The sequence below is a fragment of the Lontra canadensis genome, unplaced genomic scaffold (assembly GCF_010015895.1).
Source record: "Lontra canadensis isolate GAN:19392208 unplaced genomic scaffold, GSC_riverotter_1.0 scaffold5, whole genome shotgun sequence".
NCBI classification, from domain to species: domain Eukaryota; kingdom Metazoa; phylum Chordata; class Mammalia; order Carnivora; family Mustelidae; genus Lontra; species Lontra canadensis.
This window is the reverse complement of record NW_022630999.1, coordinates 39,296,096-39,319,422: the sequence shown is the minus strand read 5'-3', so window position 1 is coordinate 39,319,422 and position 23,327 is coordinate 39,296,096. Positions and strand designations below refer to the sequence as shown.

General features: G+C 48.0%; 1 protein-coding gene across 1 annotated transcript; it reads left to right on the top strand.

Annotated features, from left to right (window-relative positions):
• The first annotated feature begins 3,200 nt into the window (after nt 1-3,200).
• LMAN2 (lectin, mannose binding 2) lies at nt 3,201-20,891 on the top strand. Its single transcript, XM_032851915.1, has 8 exons — nt 3,201-3,567; nt 3,737-3,855; nt 12,984-13,101; nt 13,900-13,979; nt 14,153-14,314; nt 14,411-14,525; nt 18,298-18,417; nt 20,198-20,891. The coding sequence occupies exons 1-8, from the start codon at nt 3,372-3,374 to the stop codon at nt 20,356-20,358; spliced, it is 1,071 nt and encodes a 356-aa protein (XP_032707806.1). The 5' UTR covers nt 3,201-3,371; the 3' UTR covers nt 20,359-20,891.
• The last annotated feature ends 2,436 nt before the right edge of the window (nt 20,892-23,327 follow it).

The following is a 23,327-nucleotide window of genomic DNA, read 5'->3' as shown; positions in this document are numbered from 1 at the left end:
AGAATGAAATAATGGGTGCTATTTCTGGACCAAGATCTTTATGTAATATGTACCCACCACATGGTCTTGTTCATCTTTAGCTGGCTGGATGAAGGAGTTAAGGGATTGTGGGCCATAGGAGGAAGGAGACAGGGTCTTTGTATTAGGGCACAAAGGGAACCCACCCATCAACCAGGAACACTAGTTTTGCACTGTTACGTGAGTGAGGAATAATCTTTGAGCTGTTATACACACTTGAGTCTGTTTGTGATAGCAGCTAGTGTTCCCCTCTTCACCTGGCCTGACTTATCCCTTCCCAGACACCTTGCTCCAGGCTCCCCAGATAGAGGGGTTCAGTCAGACTTGGTATGTGTATTGGGGGCTGCTTCTGGGCCTGGAGCATTGTCTTAATAAGGTGCATGACAATGGCAATGTGCTTGGGGGTGGTTTATGGGGTGTGTGATGTCGATGGGAACTGCCCATCTATCTGCTGTGCCCTGATTCTGGGCCTCGGTTTCATGGAGGGCTTTACCATTTACAGGGTCTTTTCCCCATATGACTTCATTTGATACTTATACCCTTTTTGTGAGTGGCGCTCATTATATCCATTTTACGGATTGGGAAGCTGAGATTCAGAGAGCAGTGAGTTGCCCAAGGTCACAGATCAAGTTAGATACTGCTAAATTGTGAATATGTGTGCTTGGGTGCTGGGAGCTGCACCTGGGCTGCTACTAGGCCAGGTGCCAACAGTTCATCGTTCTTCCCCAAAAGGCCCCATTACAGGCTCTGGCCCCTGCCAAGGTCATCCTCTCCTCTCCTCACTTCTCCACTACAGATGCCAATTTCAGCTCTGACCACATCTTTACCCCAGGGACCCCAGCCAACCCTAGGACTTCCCATCTCTTAGTTCTTATCAAGATTTCTTCCCTGCATCTCTCAGAACTCTGTTTTCAACTTCTCTTTCTCTCCCTGGCTCCCACAGGGGATCAATTACTGATTTCTAGTCTTTGTGTGGGAGATCAATTCCCCTTCCTTCTGTAGACTTCCCTGGATCAGGCCTTGCTATCTCTCATCTGGTCGTAATGACCTTCTATTCCATCTTCCCACCTGGGGAAGGTAGCTCCCCTCTAGTTTCTTCTCCTCACCATAGCCAGATAAACCCATGTTGGCCACTCCCATGCTTAAAACCATCCCATTGCTTTCTGGAAAAAGGCCACGTTCCTTAGCTGGAAATAGAAGGCCCTTCAAGTTCTGGCCTCAGCTATACTCTCACCCACCTCTCCTCAGCCACTCTGACCTGCTTTCATCCCTATGCTCTCTGGCATCCCTCTGGGCTTTTGCATCTCCTGTTCCCTCTGCTGAGAATGCCCTTCCTACGGCTGGTAAACTCCTACTCATTCTTCATGGCCCAATTCCAGGTTCTAGACCAAATATTCATATTTTTACTAATTACTTATTAATCACTTCCTTTGTGCCAAGTGTGGTTTTAGATGCCAGGCATAACGGGCAAAAATCCCAGCTGTCTTAGAGGTCTAGTGGAAAGTATAGATATACATTTCTGGAAGGGAATGGCAGGGGACTTTTGCTGTATTATATGTCTGTACTACATAGATGAGCGTATTACTTTAATAAGCTAATCAAAAGTATGTGATCCAGAAAGATGTCTCAGCACTAATCTTGAATAAGTTCACTCATTCAAAAGGGCAGATTCTTGAAATAAAATAAAGGAGCAACCAACCAATGATTCCACCCCCGACCCTGTGAGCTGTAGCAGGGGTTATTAATTCAAATAGCTGGAGGGCTTGGGCAGGTGTTATAAATTAGTGGCCAGTGGGAAGGCTAGCTCCGCAGAGGAAGGGCTTTGTAAGGCCACATGGGCGTAGTGTGGTTGGATCTCCAGATTTTCCTGAAAAGCCGGAAATTTGGATTTCTGATATTAAGTCTGTCGATTTAGAAATACCGATGGGCTGGGGCGCCTGGGTAGCTCAGTGGGTTAAAGCCTCTGCCTTTGGCTCAGGTCATGATCCCAGGGTCCTGGGATGGAGCCCCACATCGGGCTCTCTGCTCAGCGGGAAGCCTGCTTCCCCCACTCTGTCTGCCTGCCTCTCTGCCTACTTGTGATCTCTCTCTCTCTGTTAAAAAAAAAAAATACTCTAGAAATACCGATGGGCGCCTGGGTGGCTCAGTCGGTTAAGTGGCTGACTTCCGCTGGGAATCGCTGCTCGGTGGGGAGTCCACTTCTCCCTCTCCCCCAACCCCACCCCCCTCCCGTTTTGTGCCTTCTCGCTATCTAATAAATAAATACAATTAAAAAAAAAAATAGGGGAGCCTGGGTGGCTCAGTGGTTTAAAGCCTCTGCCTTCAGCTTGGGTCATGATCCCAGAGTCCTGGGATTGAGCCCCCGCATCAGGCTCTCTGCTCAACGGGGAGCCTGCTTCCTCATTTCTCTCTCCCTGCCTCTCTGCCTACTTGTGATCTCTGTCTGTCAGGTAAATGAATAAAATCTTAAAAATAAATAAATAAATAAATAAATAATAAATCGATATTTAAATCATTGTATTGAAACAGCACGAACAGGTAAAACAGAGCTCTACCCAGCTGTGCGCCAGCAGTTTTTGACCTCTGGTCCACAGGTGGTTTTTCTGGACCATTCATGGCCCCTTCCAGCTGCAGCGGGCGGGTAGCAACCGTCTCAGGAGTCCGGGATAGGATCCGGGTCCGCTCCTCTGGCTTAAACCCTACTGGGCCACCAGAGTTGGAAGTAGTGGAGCCCGCAACTGGGAATTCTACGTCTCCAAAGGCCTGGCGCTAGGAGAGAGGTGGGGCCAGAAACCTTTAAGACTGGGTAGCCAGAGCCACCCAGTGAGAACGAGGGGGCGAGGGAGCTGGAATTCAGGCTTCCTCCTTCCATTCTGAGTTCTTTCCCCCCAGGACTGGGAAATGCTACTCCAGAGATGCGATCACCGGCTGGTGGCCAAGGTCGTTCTTCGTCTGCCCAGCCCGCGCGAACCCCCCCCCAAACTACAAGTTCCAGCATGCCTCGCTTCGCACACGCCCCTCGTGCTGCCCCGAGTCCTACTTTCCCTCTGTTCCTCATTGGCTCACAAGCCTAACGTGCTGTTCCACGACTGGTTGAGGCTCTTGTCGCTCCTAGAAACCCATTGCTGAGGCTGGCGGACAGGTTCCTCGGAGCCGCCAAGGAGATGGAACGGCATTTGGCCAGGTTGGGGGCCTGCTCAGTAAATAAAGCCGCCTTCCTTTCGGCTGCGAGGCTTTGCTTTTTTTTTAACTTCCCGGTGACATTAGGGTTGAAGGGTTTCCCGCCGGAGACATGAGGTGGGACAGCCGGAAGGCGGAAGTCCTAGGGCGGAAGTGGCCCAGAGGAACGGAGAATGGCGGCTGAAGGCTGGATTTGGCGCTGGGGCTGGGGCCGGCGGTGCCCGGGGAGGCCTGGGCTTCCCGGCCCCGGCCCTGGCCCCGCTACACCTCTACTTCTCCTCCTGTTGCTGGGGCCGGTTGTTGCGGATATAACTGACGGCAACAGTGAACACCTCAAGCGGGAGCATTCGCTTATCAAACCCTACCAAGGTGAGGCCTGGGGCGGGAATGAGTGCAGGGTGAGGGCGAGGCTGGATAGGGTTGGTTAAAGGGGTTTCCTTTCTCCTGAACAAAGCAGCTCTGTGGGTTTTCTGCCTCTGGCAAGGCCATTGCTGGCATGGCCTCTTACGCACCTGTCTACTCCCCTCTCTCCCCACAGGGGTCGGTTCCAGCTCCATGCCCCTCTGGGACTTCCAAGGCAGCACTATACTCACGAGCCAGTACGTGCGTTTGACCCCTGATGAGCGCAGCAAAGAGGGCTCTATCTGGAACCACCAGGTGAGTGACTCCCAGGACGCTAGGTGTATCCTTAAGTAAACTGCTACTACCAGTCTCCCGGCAACACCCCAGATCTGAGCTTGGGTTGAAGGCTTGTGATCCCCCACCCCCAACAAGGTATCCTCATCTTGACTCTTGAAGTCACTGTGAATGACTACTGAAGTTAACTGTGGGGAGCTGTGCCTGACACTTCACACCTTTCTCATCTAGTTTCTTGGAAAGCCAGGTGAATTAAGTGATATTTCCATTTTACTGATGAAGCTAAGACTCAGTTGAAAGTGCCTGACTCAAAGTCACATAGCTAGTAAGCAGTGGAGCTCATAGCTGTCTGAATTCAACTCTCAATAGTGGGTAAATGGAACAGATGGAATCCTTATTGGGTATTTTGTGTGTGTTAGCCACTGACCTTAAATAGCCTTATTGCATTTAATTCTCAAACAGGCTGTTTGAAAGTAGATGGTTGTCACGGCTTTATGCAGAGCTAACACAGACATCGAATGGAATAATCAGTATTTAAAGTCTGATCTGTCTGATTTCGAAGCCCAGCAATTCACTTGCAACACATGCCCCCCTTGCTCCTCCTGTACAATGGAGGAATCCCTTAGAAATACTTGTGGACTTAGTCCACTTCCCCAGTGCTTTACTGAGGGTCTTGTCATCACTGATAATAGAGGAGCTGGACTTGTGGGCACTTTTGATTTTTGTGACCTTCAGTCTAGAGGTTAGGGAACCTCAGGTGTCACTGGCATGTCATACGTGACCAGTGGCCAAAATAAGTTGCTATGCAGACCCCACACTGAGGAAGTCTAGGTCAGGAAAGGGGCGAAAGGGGACTAATTTGGGGCTGGGTCACACTTGGGCTGGAAGCTGTTCTTACCTCAGCGTACCTGATTCCACTTCTTCCCATAGGCCTAAGCTGTTGGCCATTGTCCTAGTTTTCTTCATCACCCTGTTCTTTGTTCCATTCTGAATGGCTTCCCTATTTAGTTCTAGGAGCCCACACTGTCCTTGTCCATCTGCCTGTCCCTTCTGCTCCTCCTCTCCTTTCTGCTAGGGGCATCTGGGTTACTTTCTTCAGCTTTCACTCTGATCCTCAGAGCCTGGGGTCTTCTGTGAAGGGCATAAACAGACATTATGTCTACACAGTCTGGCTCCTGGTGCTTGGCATCTCCATTTATACTGGTAATTTTATATAGCCTCTCTGGCTGCCTTCTTGCCTCAGGACCTTTGCACTTGTTGTTCCATGTGTCAGGGACACTGCCTCCTGGTTCTTAATGCCTGCCTGCTTCTTTCTCGTCTGGTATGTCTCAGCTTGAGTGCCACCCACTCAGTATTTCATTAACTACTCTGTCTCCCCCGCGTCACATCCTGTCACATTATTCTGTCTTAGGGTTTTCAGATAATTTTTAAAAATTATAATGTGTTACATTTTTTTATGGGAGTGAGTTCAGTATGTCATTAATTTTTCTATTTTTTAAGTAAGGTACAAACAGTGCTGGAACTTTCAGAAATTGGTTCAGCTACAAGTAACTTAATTATGGTTGTAGGTAACTGTTGGTTGGCATTGTCAGTGGCTTGGTGATGTCACAGGGCTGAGAGAGTTCTGCATTTAACTTTGTCAAATTTTCAGTCTGGAATATAATTCTCTTCCTTCCCCCACATCTCCATTCACTTCTAGGGACTTTCCTATTTAGCCCTGCAGATATTCTTGAAAGAGTTGGAGTGGTTCCTGTAATTCTTGAAAGAAATTACTTGGAATGCTTAGAACTTTCTGCCTGTTGTTTCCCAAGAACTTTCCTTTACTGGAGAGGTGCTTTCTGGATGTTTCTTTGTCTCCCTCACTCTGGGAAGGGCCCTGAATTAGCAAAATACTTATAAGCACCTGCTGTGGTCCCAAGAAGAGAAAACATAGCTTCTGCTGTTTTGGGGTGGAGCTGTCCAGACCAGGGAGTGGCCCCAAGGTGACTGGAACTCCCAAGAGTCTGATGGCTGGAGCACAGGACAGAGGGAAGCCCAAGGGGCTGGGGAGCCTTGTGTGGGCTGCAGAGTAGTATTTAAGCTTTTGTGGCTGATGTACTGTCCGAAAGTATATATCCTCTTACACTTTTTAGAAGTTGATATCCAGAACTGCTTTTCTTACATTTAAATGTTTGCAAAGGATGTAGTTTCCAGTATATTTTAAATATTGCCATTTTATTTATTTATTTTAAAAAAAATTTTATGTACCTACGTATGTACTGAGGGAGAGAGCATACGCCCTGGTTGGGGGGTAGGGAGAGAGAATCTTTAGCAGACTCTAAGCGGAATGAACGGAGTGGGCATGAGATCATGGAGATCATGACCTGAACTGAGAGCCAAAATCAAGAGTGGGACGCTCAATTGACTGAGCCACCCAGGTGCCCCTAAATATTGCCATTTTAAAATGAAACTGTTCAGTACTCTTAGGTGTATTCAGTGGAATCTAAATATTTCCATTTGATATTCACCATATGTTTTAAATGCTGTGAATCAGCCCAGATTATACATCAGGTTTTTTCTTTATTGAATTTGTATTTTCATTTCATCCCACATAGAATTTTGTTCTGTGCAGTGTATATAATGCTTGAAAATCTCTTACTGATTAGCGTGTCTCATTCCTTTCCAACTAAAATAAGTGTAATAATGTAAACCTTTTAACTTTGGTGGGACCTTAAAACTAAGTTTTAATATTTGGGGGGGATATTATTAATACACATTTGGTCAAAATAAATGCATCACACAATTTTTGGATAATTATCGTAGAAGTAGAAATTTGTTGAAGTGTGTCCCTGTCTGGATGGTTGTTATTGTCAGAGTAAGGCCTCAGCACCATTTCTGCTTTTTGTTTTTGTAGATGTGAGTGCTGGGAATCTGTTCACTTAAATAGTAGATGAGGATGGAGGGAGTTTTGTTATAGCAGAGTTACTTGATATTTTCAACTTTCTTAGGTTTACAAACCCCAAATCACGTAGTGATTTCTCATCAGAATGTTTCATGATGTATCAGCTGACTCTTTGATTAGCTCTGCCTCCCACTTGTGAGCAAAAGCATGGAAAGCACCTGTAGCCAGGTGATTCTGATTTAGTTGGCCCCAGGGAGGGCCAGGGCGTTAAGATTACTGAGCTCAGCTTTGCAGCGAGGATGGAAAAGCATGGCCATATCACTCTCTGCGACCAAAAGCAGCTTCTAAATCAGTTCCAGCTGGTACCTTACCTGAACCTGCTTAAAATCCTTCAGAGGCTATATAGTATCTCTATCTTGGTATTTACCTCCACCGATCTGCAGTTTTCAGTCTGCCATACACAGAGACTGGTCGTGTAGGATTCAGTTTCTAGGTTTCAACTTCTGTGTGTACCCTTTCCGGAAACTCCTCTCCCTATAAACCGTACCAGGGGCAGGAGAGTAGGTGTTCCTTTCCCATCTCCCTGCAGTTGCCCTTCTGCTTGGAGGCACCCCTTATACCCGCTTGGGGTCTTATCTTAGTGCATTGTTCTCAGATGCAGAAAACTCCTGGGCACAAAAGAGACCATTTGAAATCTGGTTTTTGGGCTGACTTTTGTAGAGGTGAGATATGTTTAACTTTTTTTTCAAACATAAAAGCTTTTCTAGTTCCTAAAAAATTAAGTCATTATTAATATCTAGTTTGAGTTTATCATGGTCAAAGAACACAATTATTTCCGTCCTTGGAGGTCTGTTGAGTCTTGGAAAGAGTCAGGTTTTTGGAAAATTTTCTGTGTGCGTTTGCAAAGAATGTAGATTCTCAGCTAGTTGAGTACATTGTGCCCTTTAGGTCCTTGGTCACATTTGCTGATTGAGTTCAAGTATTTGTATTCTTCCTGACATTTTTGCTTGTTTTTATCAATTACTGAGAGAGGTGTGTAAATTGCTTTGTGGATTTGTTTTTATTTTTGTAATTCTGTCAGTTTCTGCTTGATAGATTTTGAGGCCAAAATTTTCCTGGTAAATGAAATCTTTTGTTCATTAAGAAATCCTTTTGTCGGGGCACCTGGGTGGCTCAGGGGGTTAAGCCTCTGCTTTCAGCTCAGGTCATGATCTCAGGGTCCTGGGATTGAGCCCCACGTCGGGCTCTCTGCTCGGCGGGGAGCCTGCTTCCCCCACTCTTTCTGCCTACTTGTGATCTCTCTCTCTGTCAAATAAATGAATAAAATCTTAAAAAAAAAAAAAAATCCTTTTGTCATTAAAAAGTCCCCTTGTAAACTTTGTTATTGGTATAGCTGCACAAGCTTGCTTTCAGTTAGTATTTGCATGTTATATCTTTTTCTGTCCTTTTCCATTTCTTTGTTTTAGAGTTGTGTCTTGTAAATGGCATGTAATTAGGCATTTGGGGGATTATTGGTTTATTTTTATTGTTGTAAAATACACATAACAAAATTTGCCATTTTAACCTTTTTTTTTAACTTTTAAATCCTTTAATTTTTGAAAACCTTGTCTTTAGTAGGATTCTCATTGGCATTTAAATGGGGTTGAAAAATGTAATGGCTCTCTACAAAAATTATTTGATTATTGTATTTATGTATCTGCACACATGGAAAAGAAAATTCCACAAATATTTTTTATTATGGTAAGTGTACATAACATAAAATTTACCACCTTAACCCTCTCCCTCTGCCTACCACTCTCCCTGCTTGTGTTTCTCTCTCTTTCTGTCAAATAAATAAAATCCTTAAAAATTATTTATTTATTTGAGAGAGAAAGAGAGCACAAGCAGTGGGGAAAGGAAGAAACAGACTCCCCACCAAGCAGGGAATCCAATGTGGGGCTCAATCCCAGGACCCTGAGACCATAACCTGACCTGAGGGCAGAGGCTTAACCCACTGAACCACCCTGTAGGATTGTGTGCCCTGCTTTTTTTTTTTTAATAATTTAAATTTTATTTTCTACAGTTTATTCACTTATTTAAGTAATCTCTACACCCAATGTGGGCCTTGAAATAACAATCTGGAGATCAAGTGTAGCAGGCTCCAGCTACGGAGCCAGCCAGATGCCCTGCCAACACTTGTTATTTTCTGGTGGGTTTTTTGGTTTTTTTGTTTGTTTTGTTTTGTTTTTTTTGATGATAGCCATCCATCCTAAAGGGTGTGAGGCAATATCTTGTGGTTTTGGTTTGCATTTCTCTAATAACTAATGACATTGAGCTTTTTTCATGTGTCTATTTGTGTATATTGGCCATTTGTTTATTTTCTTCCTTGGAAAAATGTGTAGTCAAGTCCTTTGCTTATTTTGAAAAAAAATTTTTTTTTTTTTTTAATTGTTGAACTTTGGGAGCTCTCTGTATATTCTGGAGACACTGCTCCTTTATTAGATACATGATTTAGAAATACTTTCTCCCATTTTGTGGTTTGTCATTTTACTCTGTCAATGTTTTTGATGTGCAAGAACTTAATTTTGATGAAATTCACATTATTTTTTTGTTTTTGTCTGTGCTTTGGTGCCTTATCCAAGAAATCTTGCTAAATCCAATGTTATGACCCTGTGTTTTCTTCTAAGAGATTTATAGTTTTAGCTCTTAAGTTTATCTTTGATCCTTTATTATTTAAAATTAAACTTATTTTGAGATCATTGTAAATTCACATAGAGATTTTTTGTTTTAAGGCTTTTATTTACTGGAGAGAAAGGGAGAGCACATGAGCAGGGGGCAGTGGGAGAGGGAGAAGCAGACTCCCCTCTGAGCAGGGATTGTGATGTGGGACTCCATTCCAGGATCCTGGGATCATGACCTGAGCCAAAGGCAGACGCTCAACCACCTGAGCCACCCAGGCGCCCCAATTCACATACAGTTGTAAAAAATAATAGAGATTTTATGTAGCCTTATCAGCATGTAGCCATCTACATTTAGGATAATTACCGATTTTTTCAAAGATTTATCTATCTATCTAGAAAAAGGAGGAAGGGCAGAGGGAGAGGGAGAAAGACTCTTAAGCAGACCCCACACTGAGCACACTGCCTGACACGGGGCTGTATCTTACCACCCTGAGACCACAATCCAAGAGTTGGATGCCCAACTGACTGAGCCACCCAGGCGCTTGGATTTTGGTTTTCTATTTGTACTGCTCATTCTCCATTCATTTTTCTCGCCAATTGTCTCTCGGGTTGCTTAAGTTTTGTTCCATTTTTAGTCTTCTGCTAGGTTGAAAGTTCTTTGCTTGCAGGGCACCTGGGTAGCTCAGTGGATTAAGCCTATGTTTTTGGCTCAGGTCATGATCTCTGGTTCTGGATAATTTTCCTTCTTTCTGATGAATGAAAGAAAATTTTAATGTTTCTGTTTATCTAAAAATGTCTTAATTTCACCTTCATTCTTGCAGGATAACATTTGCTAAGTATAGAATCCTATGTCGGTTTCTTTTAACTCCAAATATTTCCAACTGTTGTTTTCTTGATCCCAGTGTTTCTGTTGAGAATCCCCATATCAGGCTAATTGTTCGTTTGAAGATAATCTTGTGTGCCCCCCTCTTGCTTTTTAAGACTTCTTTTTCTCCCTCCCTCCTACCCTCCCTCCCTTTTTGATGTCTCTAGGTATGGTTTTCTTTTTATTTGTCTCCTTTGGTTTGTAAGATTTAAGATTTGTGGTGTAATGTCTTTGAATGAGTTTTAGTAAGTACGTGGACATCTCTTTAAATATTCCTTTGGGGCACCTGAGTGGCTCAGCGGTTTAAGCCTCTGCCTTCAGCTCGGGTCCTGGGATTGAGCCCCACATTGGGCTCTCTGCGCAGCAGGGAGCCTGCTTCCTCCTCTCTCTCTGCCTCCCTCTCTGCCTACTTCTGATTTCTCTCTGTCAAATAAATAAATAAAATCTTTAAAAAAAAATTCCTTTGACCTGTTGTCTCACTTCTTATCTTGAAACTCCAGTTATACATATCTTTCATTCTCTGTCTCTTACTGACAATTTTGTATCTATCACTCATTCTCTGTGCTTCCTCCTGGATATTTTTATCTACCTGACTGGCCTTGAGATCACTGGTTCTCTCTTTGTTTTTAATCTGTTGTTGAACCTGTTATATTATTTTCAGTTACTCTTTTAATTCTGGAATTTTTTTGTGAGGTGATTTTTTAAAAATTTCAGTTATTTCCGAGAGTTCTCAATTTTGTCTTTTATCTCCTTGAAGTAGTAAGCTAGTTATTTGAAAGTCCAGTATATGGAGTTCCCATTAGCCTGTCTCTCCCTCCCTCCCTTTTGGTTTTGGTTGATAACTTGTCTTTTGTGTTTCTGATTATTTATTGTATGCTGGATACTGTATTTTGTAAGATTGTTTGTTGAACAGTTTCAGGTGTGGGTGAGTCGCTTTAGTCTACTTGCAGGGATGAGAGGGCTCAAGCTGGGCTCCTGCCCCTGGCAGGGCTTTTCCTCGCTCTCATTTTTGGGTTGTTTTCTTTGTGGTCTCAGCCCAAGGCAAGGGTGGTTCACCAGGCCTTTCACTCCCTCAGCAGGGCTTGGCATCAGTCTTTGTCCATCTATCCTTGAGAGCTGGTCTCCTCCGCTCTCACCTGTCCCCTCTAGAATCTGCAGATTTCCACAGAGCCAGTGAACTCCCAAGAATTGGGAAGGCCAAGATTTCACACTACTTGCGAGCTGTTGGTTAGGTGTCTGCCATCTGTGTTCCTGGGCTGAAACTGGGGTTCTTCATCTTGGTTTTTGGTTCCCAGAGCCAGAACAGTAAGTCTGATGAATCAATGAATGCCCCAGCCAGATCATCTAAGAGGGGATATAAAGTTTTCTGTTTTTGAGTTTTAAAAATTATATTAATGATATAAAATTCAAATATAGAAAGTAAACATGTCTTGTAGTTCCCCTCTCAAAGTCACGTATCATTAATGTTGGCCCATGTTCCTTTAATTTTTATTTTCTCTCTGTATACAGATTTGAACTTTGTCAACTTTTCTTCTCTTAATATCTTTGATATCTTCAAGTATAAAGGCTTACGGATGTGCTGTGGTCTGTTAAAAAGCTGCAACAACCAGACTGCCCCCAAGAAAATGGGAGCATCTACAGTCCCGTTGGTTGTTTGAGAGCATGTGTTTCTTTCATCCTCCTCTACACTGGTATTAATGATCTCTTTAATAGTTGCCAGTCTGATAAGTCAACAACATCTTGTTTTAGTTTGCTTTTCTAATGGGCCTTTGTTTAAACACTTGCTCGCATCCCCATCTGTAGACTTCCCCCATGTGGATTCTTGTCAAAGTATGTGTGTCAACACCTTAGTTTTCACCAGCAACTTCCTGGTGGGTGAGGCTAGGCTGTTCCCCTTATTGTGGACAGTGCCCAGCTCTGCAGCTGGTGTTCCTGAATACCAGGGATTATCTGTCTTTTCTCACACCACAACAACCCAGAGACCCCAGAGCATGAACTTTCCAGCCCACCAGCCCTGGCACTGTCCTCACACTGAAGCTGGACTGGGTCTGCAAGAGGCAGGAAGGGTGCTGGCCAAGAGGTTGGGGTTTGGAGTCATCCATACCTGGGTTTGAGTGTCTCAGTTTGGAAACATGGTTAGAAAGGAAGACAGTAAGGTGGGAGACCAGAAAAGAGTTGCTGCACTTTGTGTTAAAGGCCTGAAGGTCATGGGAGGTATAGAAGACAGCAAAAGTTTGAGTCCGACAGATCTGGATGATCGTAACCTGCTGTGGTTAAGTCCACTTAACCTGCTGTGGACAAGTTATTTTGTCTTTGAATGGGTTTTCTGTTTTGTAAAACATGTGGCTCAAATAGGAGTAGTAATCCTACAAGATTTTGGGGCAGGAGTAGTGGGATGGAGAGGAAATGGCTGGTTTGGCTGGTGTTGAGGAAGGTGAATCATAGAGTGAGAACCTGTGGCCAGGCCGAAGAGAAGACTAGGGCCAGGATGGGCGGCCCAGGCAGCCCTGGGACACTGGGTGGCCCCTTCCTCCCCACCTGGGAGGCCCAGCAGCCCCCTCCCTTCCTGTGGAGAATGTCGGGGGGGTCGGGTGTCTGTTGGTCAATGTCACTGGTGACTCTGCTGCCTGGCCCTGTTCCAAGGAGTGCCAGTCTCAGTGGAGGAGACGGGCTTGCGCTGGGTCACCTCTAGCTGGCAGGATAGCCGGCGAGTTCTGAGCAGCTCTCTCTGCTTTCTCTGCAGCCCTGCTTCCTCAAGGACTGGGAGATGCATGTCCACTTTAAAGTCCATGGTGCTGGAAAGAAGAATCTCCATGGAGATGGCATTGCCTTGTGGTACACCCGGGACCGCCTTGTGCCAGGTAGGGACGCACTTATCTAGGTGAGGGCATTCTGTACCCTCCGGTTAGGGTCCTACTGCTCCTCTTTGAGTCTGCTCTGGGAAGTGTCCCTTTAAGAAGAGGGCTGGCTGGATCCTAGCAGCTATACCCCATTGTGGCCTGGTGTTGTACACCAGCTAAGAAAGGATTTTACCATTCAACTTTTCTTTTTTTCCAATTTATTTATTTACTTTAGAGTGTGCGCTAGAGCACGTGAGTGAGCATGCGTGAACCAGGGGGAGGGGCGGAGGGAGAGCGAGAGGGAAGCAGAGCTGAGCACAGAATCTGATGCAAGGCTCAATCCCAGGACCCTGAGATCATGACCTGGGCCGACTCCAAGACTTGGATCCTTAACTGACTGAGCCACCCAGGCATCCCATCATTCTACCATTTTTAAAATAGCAAAAACAAGACTATGTGGCTGAGACCATATGTGTCTTAAAAGTCTAAAATGTTTTCTCTCTGGCCCTTGACATAAAGTTGCTGACCCCTGGCTTAGAAGATGGGGCTTCCTCTGTAGGGGTCCCTGCCCTCTTGTCACCTGACATGTCAGAGCACAAGGCTAGGTGCTATTCTCTCAACAGTTCTGGTTTCAGATTTTGAGTCTTCTCTGCTGCACCCTGACACCTCCCCTCCCTTAGAGATCCTTCCCTTCCCTGGGTGAATGACCTCAGATTAACCTCTCTTTCCCCCACCTGCACTGGTATTACTTTGTCCTTCAGGTACCAGGGGACAACTCCCAATATCTCCCATTATGAGAGCTTCTCCTTCTAATTCCAGGGCCTGTGTTTGGGAGCAAAGACAACTTCCACGGCTTAGCCATCTTCTTGGACACATATCCCAACGATGAGACCACAGAGGTATGCCTCTGCCTTCTGCCTCTGACAGGGCAGGAAGGGCTGGGCAGTTGGCCGGAGGGTTGGGGACCAGGACGTCTCCCTGGTCTTGGCACAGTGGGGCCTCCAGGGATTGGGGCCCCCACTGCCTCCCACAGGTTGGGCTGGCCATGGAGTAACTGGTGTCTCGGTCTCAGCGTGTGTTCCCGTACATCTCGGTGATGGTGAACAATGGCTCCCTGTCCTACGACCATAGCAAAGATGGCCGCTGGACCGAGCTGGCGGGCTGCACGGCCGACTTCCGGAACCGCGATCATGATACCTTCCTCGCTGTGCGCTACTCCCGGGGCCGTCTGACGGTGAGCAGGCAGGCCAGGGCCAGCTCTGTCTGTAGGGGCTCAGGGAGGTGGCTGGGCTTGAGCATGGTGTGTACTTAACTTGCTGGCTGGCTGCAGGTGATGACTGACCTAGAGGACAAGAATGAGTGGAAAAACTGCATCGACATCACGGGAGTGCGCCTGCCCACGGGCTACTACTTCGGAGCCTCGGCTGGCACGGGAGACCTATCTGGTGAGTGTGTGGGCTGAGCAAGGCATTAAGCTTCAGTCTTGCCCTTCGCTGGTCTGTTAGAAGCTTGCGATGCAGTTGATCACTTTCCTTCTTGAACTCCCTTCATTTGGGTCTGCATGTACCTGCGTTTCTTCCTTCACTTTCCAGCATCTGGGAATGTTGGCACACCTGGGGCTTACTGCATGAGCACTCCCTCAGCCATCTTCCATGCTCTTGAGCAGCTAGAGGGCTTGGAATCCAGATGCTGCAGAGTCCCATCTTTCCATCACCAGCTCAGACCTTTTCAGACCTATGTAACCACCTGCCTGCCCAGCATCTCTACCTGGATACCCAACAGGCATTTTAGCCTTCCCATTAGTTGTTCAGCCCAAAAAACCTTGGTGTCATTCCAGTCTCATTTTTTTCCCCCTCTTACGTGCCACCTCTCATTCTTTGGCGAGTCCTGCTGGCCTTGTCTTCTCAGTGCAGCGGACCACTTTTCTCCCCCTGTTACTACTTGGCAGGTCCAGGCCGTTGTCTTCACTCACTTCACTCACATGCGCCGCCCACGTGGTCCTCTTCTTCCACACTGGCCCCCGACAGTCTCCCAGCTCAGCAGCCAGAACGATTCCATGAAAGCTCGAGAGAGATCTCACCACTGCTTGTGTCTCCTGCAGAGTCAAGGCCACTGTCTGTCTTAGTAATGGTCTCCTGGGCCTTGTGTGCCAGTGCCTCTCTTCCCCCCACATCACCTGTGACTCATGGCTCCCTGCTCCCTTACATCACCCATGGCTTTTCTTCAGACATGCCAGCGCCCTCTGCCAGGCCTTCGTGCCTGTGCCTTACCCTCCTCTCCTCCAGGTCTTACTCAGATGTCACTTCCTCAGTGGGGCCTTCCCTGATTCCCTTTATTTATTTATTTATTTTTATTTACTTTTTTTATTTTTAAAGATTTTATTTATTTATTTGACAAAGAGAGAGAGATCACAAGTAGGCAGGCAGACAGGCAGAGAGGGACGGGTGGCGGGGGGCTGGCGGGAAGCAAGGCTCCCTGTTGAGCAGGGAGCCCAATGCGGGACTTGATCCCAGGACCCTGAGATCATGACCTGAACCGAAGGCAGAGGCTTAACCCACTGAGCCACCCAGGCGCCCTTTATTTACATTTTTAAAGTAAGCTTTACATCTAATGTGGGGCCTGACCTCACAACCCCAAGATCCAGAGTCACACGCTCTACCAGCTGAGCCAACCAGGCACCCCTGCTTCCCTTATTTAAAATGGCACACGAATACAGTTTTCTCTGCACTCCTTATTGCCTTTCTTAGATTTATTTTTCTTCATAGTATTTAACTATCTTGGAATCTACCATATAATTTGGCTTTCATGTGTCCCTTTCACCAAACTGTAGGTTTCATAAAGTCAGGGCTCTCGTTTGGCCCACGGTGTGCTTTGTAAGCACTGGGCTGCTGTCAGCCTGTGCAGGCTTTGCTGGGCCACTGGGCCTGGGTGACGCTTGATAGTGACCTTTGGCTATGGTACTCAGAAGGCATCAGGGCCCTCAGAGGCACCAGGCCCAGGCCCAGGCCCAGGCGCTCCTGACCGAAAGTGGGAAGCAAAAGGGCTTATTCGTCCTCAGGATAGACCTTTCCAGGGCCTGTAATCCAGCCACTATTTGGGAGCCTGGGTCCACTTGGTCCCCAGAGAGTCATTGCTTTGGGGTATTAAAGTTTTTGGTATGGATATTTTTACTATATACCCCAGAGTGGGGAGAATGGTCTACTAAGTCCCTTTGCCCCTGTTACCCAGCTTCAGGGAATCATTAGTTGCTGGTGGACAACGTGGCAGTCAGTTATCAGCTGGCTGTCAGTCTGGTTTCATCTAGGTTTCCACCACAGTCTTCCCCCTCAGGCAATCTGGAATTTCACCTGATCGTATTTCAGCCTGTGTCAGGAGAAGGTTTTGGGAGCAAAGCCAGATCTGTGGCAGTGGATGCTCTCTGAGGCCATTTGGAGAGGCCCAGTGGAGACTGCTAGAGATGGCTGTCTACACAGTAGTGCCTGGCCATTCATCGGAGGTGTGTGAGTGTGAGCCTCTGCAACAGGCCGCTCACGAGTGTCACATGATGGTGTGGCCACTTTTCCCTTTTTTTTTTTTTTAAGATTTTATTTATTTATTTGAGAAGAGAGAGAGCGAGTATGAGAGGAGAGAGGTCAGCAGGAGAAGCAGACTCCTGCTGAGCAGGGAGCCCGATGTGGGACTCGATCCTGGGGCTCCAGGATCATCACCTGAGCTGAAGGCAGTTGCTTAACCAACTGAGCCACCCAGGCACCCCGCTTTTCTCTTTTATACACCTGATACCATGGGGAGTTTGAGAGGTGAAGGGATCTCCCCACGTTCACAGACCTAGGAAGGGCAGAGCTCAGATGGGAACTGCTGTCAGACCTGAGAGTCAGGACTTGTCCCTGGGCCCCCGGAGCTATGCACACTGGACTGGCAGGTACCACAGGGCTCTGCCTGATCCAGCTGCCAGCTCCCTGTTCTTTAGGCTCTCCCTTTTCCAGTCTCCAGAGTTCTTGGCATGAGGCTTTGCCTCACATTCAGCTCATTAGCCACATTGATACTAGATTTAAGGGACCAGCACCCTTGTCTCGGGTTGGAACCTCCCCATCTCAGAATGGGGTGATCCCTTAGTGTCAAGCCGAGGTTCTCTCTCTCTCTCTTTTTTTTTTAAGATTTTATTTATTTGACAGACAGATCACAGGTAGGCGGAGAGGCAGGCAGAGAGAGAGGAAGGGAAGCAGGCTTCCCGCTGAGCAGAGAGCCCGATTTGGGACTTGATCCCAGGACCCTGAGATCATGACCTGAGCTGAAGGCAGAGGCTTAACCCACTGAGCCACCCAGGCGTCCCAGAGGTTCTCTTCTGCCCACACTGTTACACCCGACCTTTTCTCACGTCTCCTCGGGGACAGTCACTGCCCAGGAATTGGGGCCTAGCCCTCAGGTAGCTGAGTGGTTTGTCTGCGTCTTGTTCTTGGGTCTCTGACAGGAGCGCCTGGCAGCTGCTTGCTGCCCCTTGAGAGGATCAGGCTTCTCAAACAGCCATAGAATAACATGCAGGTTTTCTTCTGGTACATACTCTCTGCTGGGCAATGTCTTGTGCTTTGTATGTACTATCTCATTTTCTTTTTCTTTTCTTTTTTTTTTCTTTTTTTTTTTTTTTAAAGATTTTGTTTATTTATTTGTCATAGAGAGAGAAGCGAGAGCACGCACAGGCAGAGTGGCAGGCAGAGGCAGAGAGAGAAGCAGGCTCCCTGCCAAGCAAGGAGCCCAATGTGGGACTCAATCCCAGGACGCTGGGATCATGACCTGAGCCGAAGGCAGCCTTTTAACCAACTGAGCCACCCAGGCGTCCCACTATCTCATTTTCTTGCCATGATAACCAGGCAAGGTGGAGAGTATCATCCAGATTTACGAACAAGGAACCTGACTCAGGATTTAGACCCAGCTGATTCTCAGTGTAAAACCCATGCTTTTTTGTGTGTGTCTGTTCTGCCTCCTCCCAGATTTCTTAATGTTTTAGAGGTATTACAGCCTCTGCAACACTGCCAGATGGGGGTGGCCGGAGGTCGCTGGAAAGAAAACAGGCCCCTCAGGAGGCAGGAGCAGGGTTTGCCCCAGGGGACCTGGCCACTTTCCCTGACTGGAGAGGCAGCCGGGAGCTGGGGAGGGGCATGGGCCATGTGCCCTAAGGCAGGCTCTGCACCCCTTATAATAAGGTAACTCTGGGTCTTGCAGACAATCATGACATCATCTCCATGAAGCTATTCCAGCTGATGGTAGAACACACTCCTGATGAAGAGAACATCGACTGGACCAAGATTGAGCCCAGCGTTAATTTCCTCAAGTCACCCAAAGGTAGATGCTTGAGGCCCACCCCAGCTTGGGCAGCCTCATGCAGGGTGGGGGTGGGGCCAGCTGGGCTGAGTGCCTGTGGTCTATTTGCTCTCACCTGGTTGGGTTGTGGCCTGGGGTCTTAGAGAAGCAGTCAGTGCTAATGAACAGATGTGAGAACACCTGGCCTCTGCTTCTGCCAGTGCTTGGTGCTGGGTTGATGGGCAATAAAGACAGAGGGGCCAGATTGTTGGTGTCAGTGGTGTGCAGGGCATTCTGATACAATATGTGTGTGGCCTCAGTGAATGGCCTGGGCAGGAGATCCTGCCACAAGCTGGGGAAACTGATCCTCTAGCTTTCCTCAGCTAGAAACAAGTAAAGGCAAGATTTGACCTTAAGTTTTTGCCAAGCCACAAAGGCCCAGACTCTTCCCCTGGCACTAATTAGCCACCAGCCTGTCTTCACAGAGCAAGGGTTCTGGTTGAAGTGAAACTCCTGTGTGTGTGTGGACATACACCCCAAGAACCTTGAAGTTGTGCCTGTGGGGTTGGGGTTGGGGCCCTGAGGAGCCTCTCAGCCTAGCCCAAGGTCTTCATGTAGAGTGGGAGCCAGAGTGGAACCCAGCATTTTACGTGACGTCTCACTGTTTTAAGATTCAAATTACTTTTAAACATCTCAGGGGCTAAACAGACCCTGCCATACGCCACTGTTTTTGCAACCTTTGATTGAAGAGTTTTTGGCTGCTGAGGGCTTTTGGAGACCTAATCTGCTCTGACCTACCCAGCAGCCCTAGGAGGTTGGCCACGTAGGGATTAACTAGTTTGCAGATTTGTTGCTCTTTTCATTCCTTTAGCAGATGGTTCCAGAAATTCCACTCGGTGCCTAGCTGTGGGCTGTCCTGGGGCTAAGTCTAGTGACTGAGGCAAGAGAAGGAGAGAGGCTGGTGTTAAGACCATGTCAGCAGGCCTGCCCTGTTCAGGTTGTGTGGGAGAGGAGGATGTAAGTTGGCTCCTGGCTGGCATTCAGGCCTGGCTGGGAGGAGGCCCCAAGTAATCCCCACAGTAAGGAGTAGGGGGTTGTGGCTGCGGAGGGAGGCCAAGTGGCAGGAACGGGGCCCAGGCTGCACAGGGCAGAAGGGCCTGAGTCCAGACCTGAGTCCCTTCACCACAGACTGATGAACTTGACAGTTTGTTCCTTCCGTCAGCCTCCTATAAAAGGGAGATCAAGAGTTCCCCATCCCAATGTGGTTGGAATTCCAGGAGATACCTAATGTGGCAGGGCCTCATTCCCCACAGCGTTGTTGATGGTGTTAGCAGGCAGAGAAGTAGTGTGGCTGGAGCAGAAGGACAGGGGGTGGGGGGCTTGGGAGAACCCCAAGGAGTCGTGGAAAGCATCCAGGTGTGAGTCTGGGCAGCCTTTGGCCAGAGCTTTGTTCTTCCAGAGGGGGGCCTTGGGCCACTGCAAGGGGCTGGGGCGGGGTTTTGTGAACACAGATCTTGGGCCTGCCCTGTGCAGACTCAGGCTCTCCTGGGGAGGCCAGGAATCCCAGCCTTCACTAGCTTCTTGCAGCAGAAGGCTCCTGGGGCCTTGATCCCTGGGAAGCTAGGTCCTAGTGCGATTCTGCCTCCATCCATCCCCGTCCCTCACCGTCCCTCACCAGTAGGGCTGTGAGCAGGCCACAGCTTCCCCTGTAGGGCTGACTGTGGCCTGTCGCTCGGCTCCATCCCTTCAGACTCCCCCATCTCCTGGGAGCCTGCCTGCTGCCTCCACTTTGCCACTGCAGCTCCCCTCTCTTCTCCCCCAGATAACGTGGATGACCCGACCGGCAACTTCCGCAGCGGGCCGCTGACGGGGTGGCGGGTGTTCCTGCTGCTGCTCTGTGCGCTGCTGGGGATCATCGTGTGCGCCGTGGTTGGGGCTGTGGTGTTTCAGAAGCGGCAGGAGCGGAACAAACGCTTCTACTGAGTGGCCGGTGCTCTGCTCCGGGGAAGGGCCTAGTTTTGGGCCCCAGCACTAATGTGAACTTTTTTTTTACTGGGATTGTAAAAGAAAAATAAGACGACCTTATTTCTTAACTGTTTCAAAGAAATGATTAAAAGTATTTTCGTACATTTTGCTTCTTGCCCAGCAAGGACAGGCTGCAGGGCTAGGGAATAGGGTTTGGCACCCCCACAGCTGGGGACAGAGGTCCTCGCCCGTTGCCAGCATCTCAGGAGCAGGAAGGAAGCTGTGCCTGGAGCTGGGCCCTGGCAGGCTCTTGAACACTGGAGGGCCCCTCAACCACATTAGGGTGGGTGCCTGAGGACATGAGCAGTGATTTTGTTCTCTGCAGGGTGTGTTGGTGGAAGAGGAGGCTGACTGGGGAACCTGGGCCTTCCCAGTTGCCCTCTGAGCTGCTTCCCAAGGCAGACCCTTGAGTGAGGCTGGAGGAGCAATCTGGTAGGGCTCAGAGGGTGACCATTGGCTAAATAAAGTGAAACAACCAACTTCAGCTGTGTGACTGTCCTAAGGGGCATGCTTCTCTTTTTCTTCAAGTAACTTCCAAGTGGCCAGTGCTTTATGGCTCTCACCCTCCACCCCTCGGCCCTGCCACACAGCCCCAGGAGGCCAGTGCCATGCTCTCATTCCCAGGTGGGGAAGCACAGCTCTAGGAGGTCAGGCGAAACTTGCCAAGTGTCACATAGCAAGTGAGGGGATGGGGCCCTGTGCTGTCTCCCATGTGCCCTGAGCCTCTGGGTGAAAGGCTTCAGCCAGGGTAGAATGTGGGGTACCACATGGAGGCTGTGACCTAAGCGCAAGTGAACTCGAGGGAACTCTGGCTAAGGGGGCTTCAGGAAGATCTGGAAGGGATTCATGGGCTCAGGAGGACAGGCTAGGGTCAGTATTCCCTTTGGGGTGTTCTGAGGGGAGAAAGATGGCAGAGGGAGTAGAAGAAAGCCAGCAGCTGGAGGGAAAGCACCCTTATCTGGCAGCTTTCATGGGTCGGTCTGTCCTGGCCATGGCCTGCCTCTGCTCTCCAGACTGCTCTTGGATGCCGCTGACTCTGCCACAGAACAGTGTGTTTTCATCCATTCTAGAACCATCTTCAGCATCTTCCTAAGTCACATTCGAGTCTCCATCTTAAAAGCGAGAGCAACTCTGTCTTCCTGTTGGAACCAGGCTTTTTGTAATTGATATTCTTGATTAGATTCTCGCAGGTGGATAGAAGTAGATGAAGTGAGGAGGAAGAACTTCCTTTTCCTGTTAATCTTTCACTCTCCTGAGCTCTTTGTCGAGCAGCTGTTCACGTTCTCTTGTCCTTCTCCATGTGCTCTCTGCACATGTAGGACACATCCTTCGTGGGTCAGACGTCGAGAGATTGTTTACAAGACTGCAATGAGACATGTCTGAGCTGTGTTTCCTTCTCATGGGGCTGGGAGACCATTCATGAAGCTGTAAGAGTAAACATGATCTTCTTTACTGAAATATTTTACTGAGCTCACTTAACCCCCAAACTGTTTCTTTACTTGGGAAGTAGCTAACTTTGAGTGCTTACTACATGCCAAGCGTGGTTCTGAGCAGGTGACGCATACTAACTCATCTCTCTCCACAACACTTAATCAGTTCAGACACCGGAAATCCACTAGGTTGGGTGGCTCCTGTCTCCCCGAGCCTTTCCCTCCCCCAGGGGGAGCACCATGTCCACCCTGAGGGCTGGGGTCTGGAACCCCCCACAGCTGCTACGGCCACCAACATCAGCACCACACGCACCACACTTGGCCTTTCATTCTGGCCCCTCAGGGCCTCCCTGAATTCCTGAATGATGAGGCACGGTGGCACCCTGGACGATGTGGCTCTGGCCCTTGGTTGCACATTGGAGTCAACTAGAGAACAAAAGTCCGACCTCTGTGTTCTCTAGTTTGGGTTTGAGGAGTCAATGGGGTGTGGGCAAGGACAGTGTTTTCTTTGGAGTGGCGGGGGGTGGGGGGCGCAGTGCGGCCCAGGAAGGGCTGCTTTGAAATAACCACACTGGGTGATTAGGATGAGGTTCTAGGCTTGGGAATCAGTAGGTGTAAGACCAGTGATTTGAAGGCAAAGATTGAAGTGATTGTGCTCTCTTCTTGGTTGTTAGCGTCTTCTTTGCATCCCTTTCAGAGTTTATACCTGGAGGTGCTTCCCTAGAAGGTTCGATGTGTGCTTTCACATCTGCTTTCTCACACATGTGGGATCATGCTGCTGTAATCCACGATTTTTGCCACATGGATTTAAAAATGGAGTTATTTCATCATACAAAAGATAAATATGAATGTGTATCCTTGTACTTGCTGTGCAACATGAGAAATAAAGCGTTGCTGACACACTTGCATCCCTCCTTGTCCCCCTGCCCTGAGTACGAGCCCTCCTTTTGAAGGCGATTGCTGCAGGTTCTGATTTTTTTTCAAGTGTTTCTTAAAAATGTTACCGTGGAGATACATAGTAGTAGTTTGCATTTTAAAAGTTACAAATGGCACACAGATGTATTCTTGGATCTTAAAATTCAACATTTTTGTGAATCTTTGCATTACATGTAGCTCAGGGTGGGCCTTGAGTGGACTCCAGTTTCTGCCTTTGGCTGTTGTTGGATGTTTGGGTGGTTTCCAGGTGTTTGGCTCTGAGAATGCTCCTCTGACCATTCTTGAGCACGTCTCCATCCAGGCACAAGTGCACAGGAACTGCTGGGCAGATTTAGTTGCGTTCCAGGATTACTAGATGTCCCATTGTTCTCTGGAGAGGGCTGTATCCATTCTTCTCCCACCTGGTGATAGAGATTCCCTCTGGCCCTTTCTTAACACTGGCTGTTGTCATTGTGTACTTTCTGACAGTCCGATAAGTGTAGAAGTTTAAATTTGCATTTCTCTACCAGTCAGGTTGATTTTTGTTATCTTCAAAATCAAAATCCATTTGTATTTCCTCCA

What these genes read in the sequence shown, in the direction of transcription:
- LMAN2 (XM_032851915.1), top strand. Translation starts at nt 3,372, where the DNA reads ATGGCGGCTGAAGGCTGGATTTGGCGCTGGGGCTGGGGCCGGCGGTGC. An exon ending in CCAACGATGAGACCACAGAG is followed by an intron (nt 13,980 to 14,152) that starts GTATGCCTCTGC and finishes TCTCGGTCTCAG; the next exon opens with CGTGTGTTCCCGTACATCTC. An exon ending in ACTCCCGGGGCCGTCTGACG is followed by an intron (nt 14,315 to 14,410) that starts GTGAGCAGGCAG and finishes GGCTGGCTGCAG; the next exon opens with GTGATGACTGACCTAGAGGA.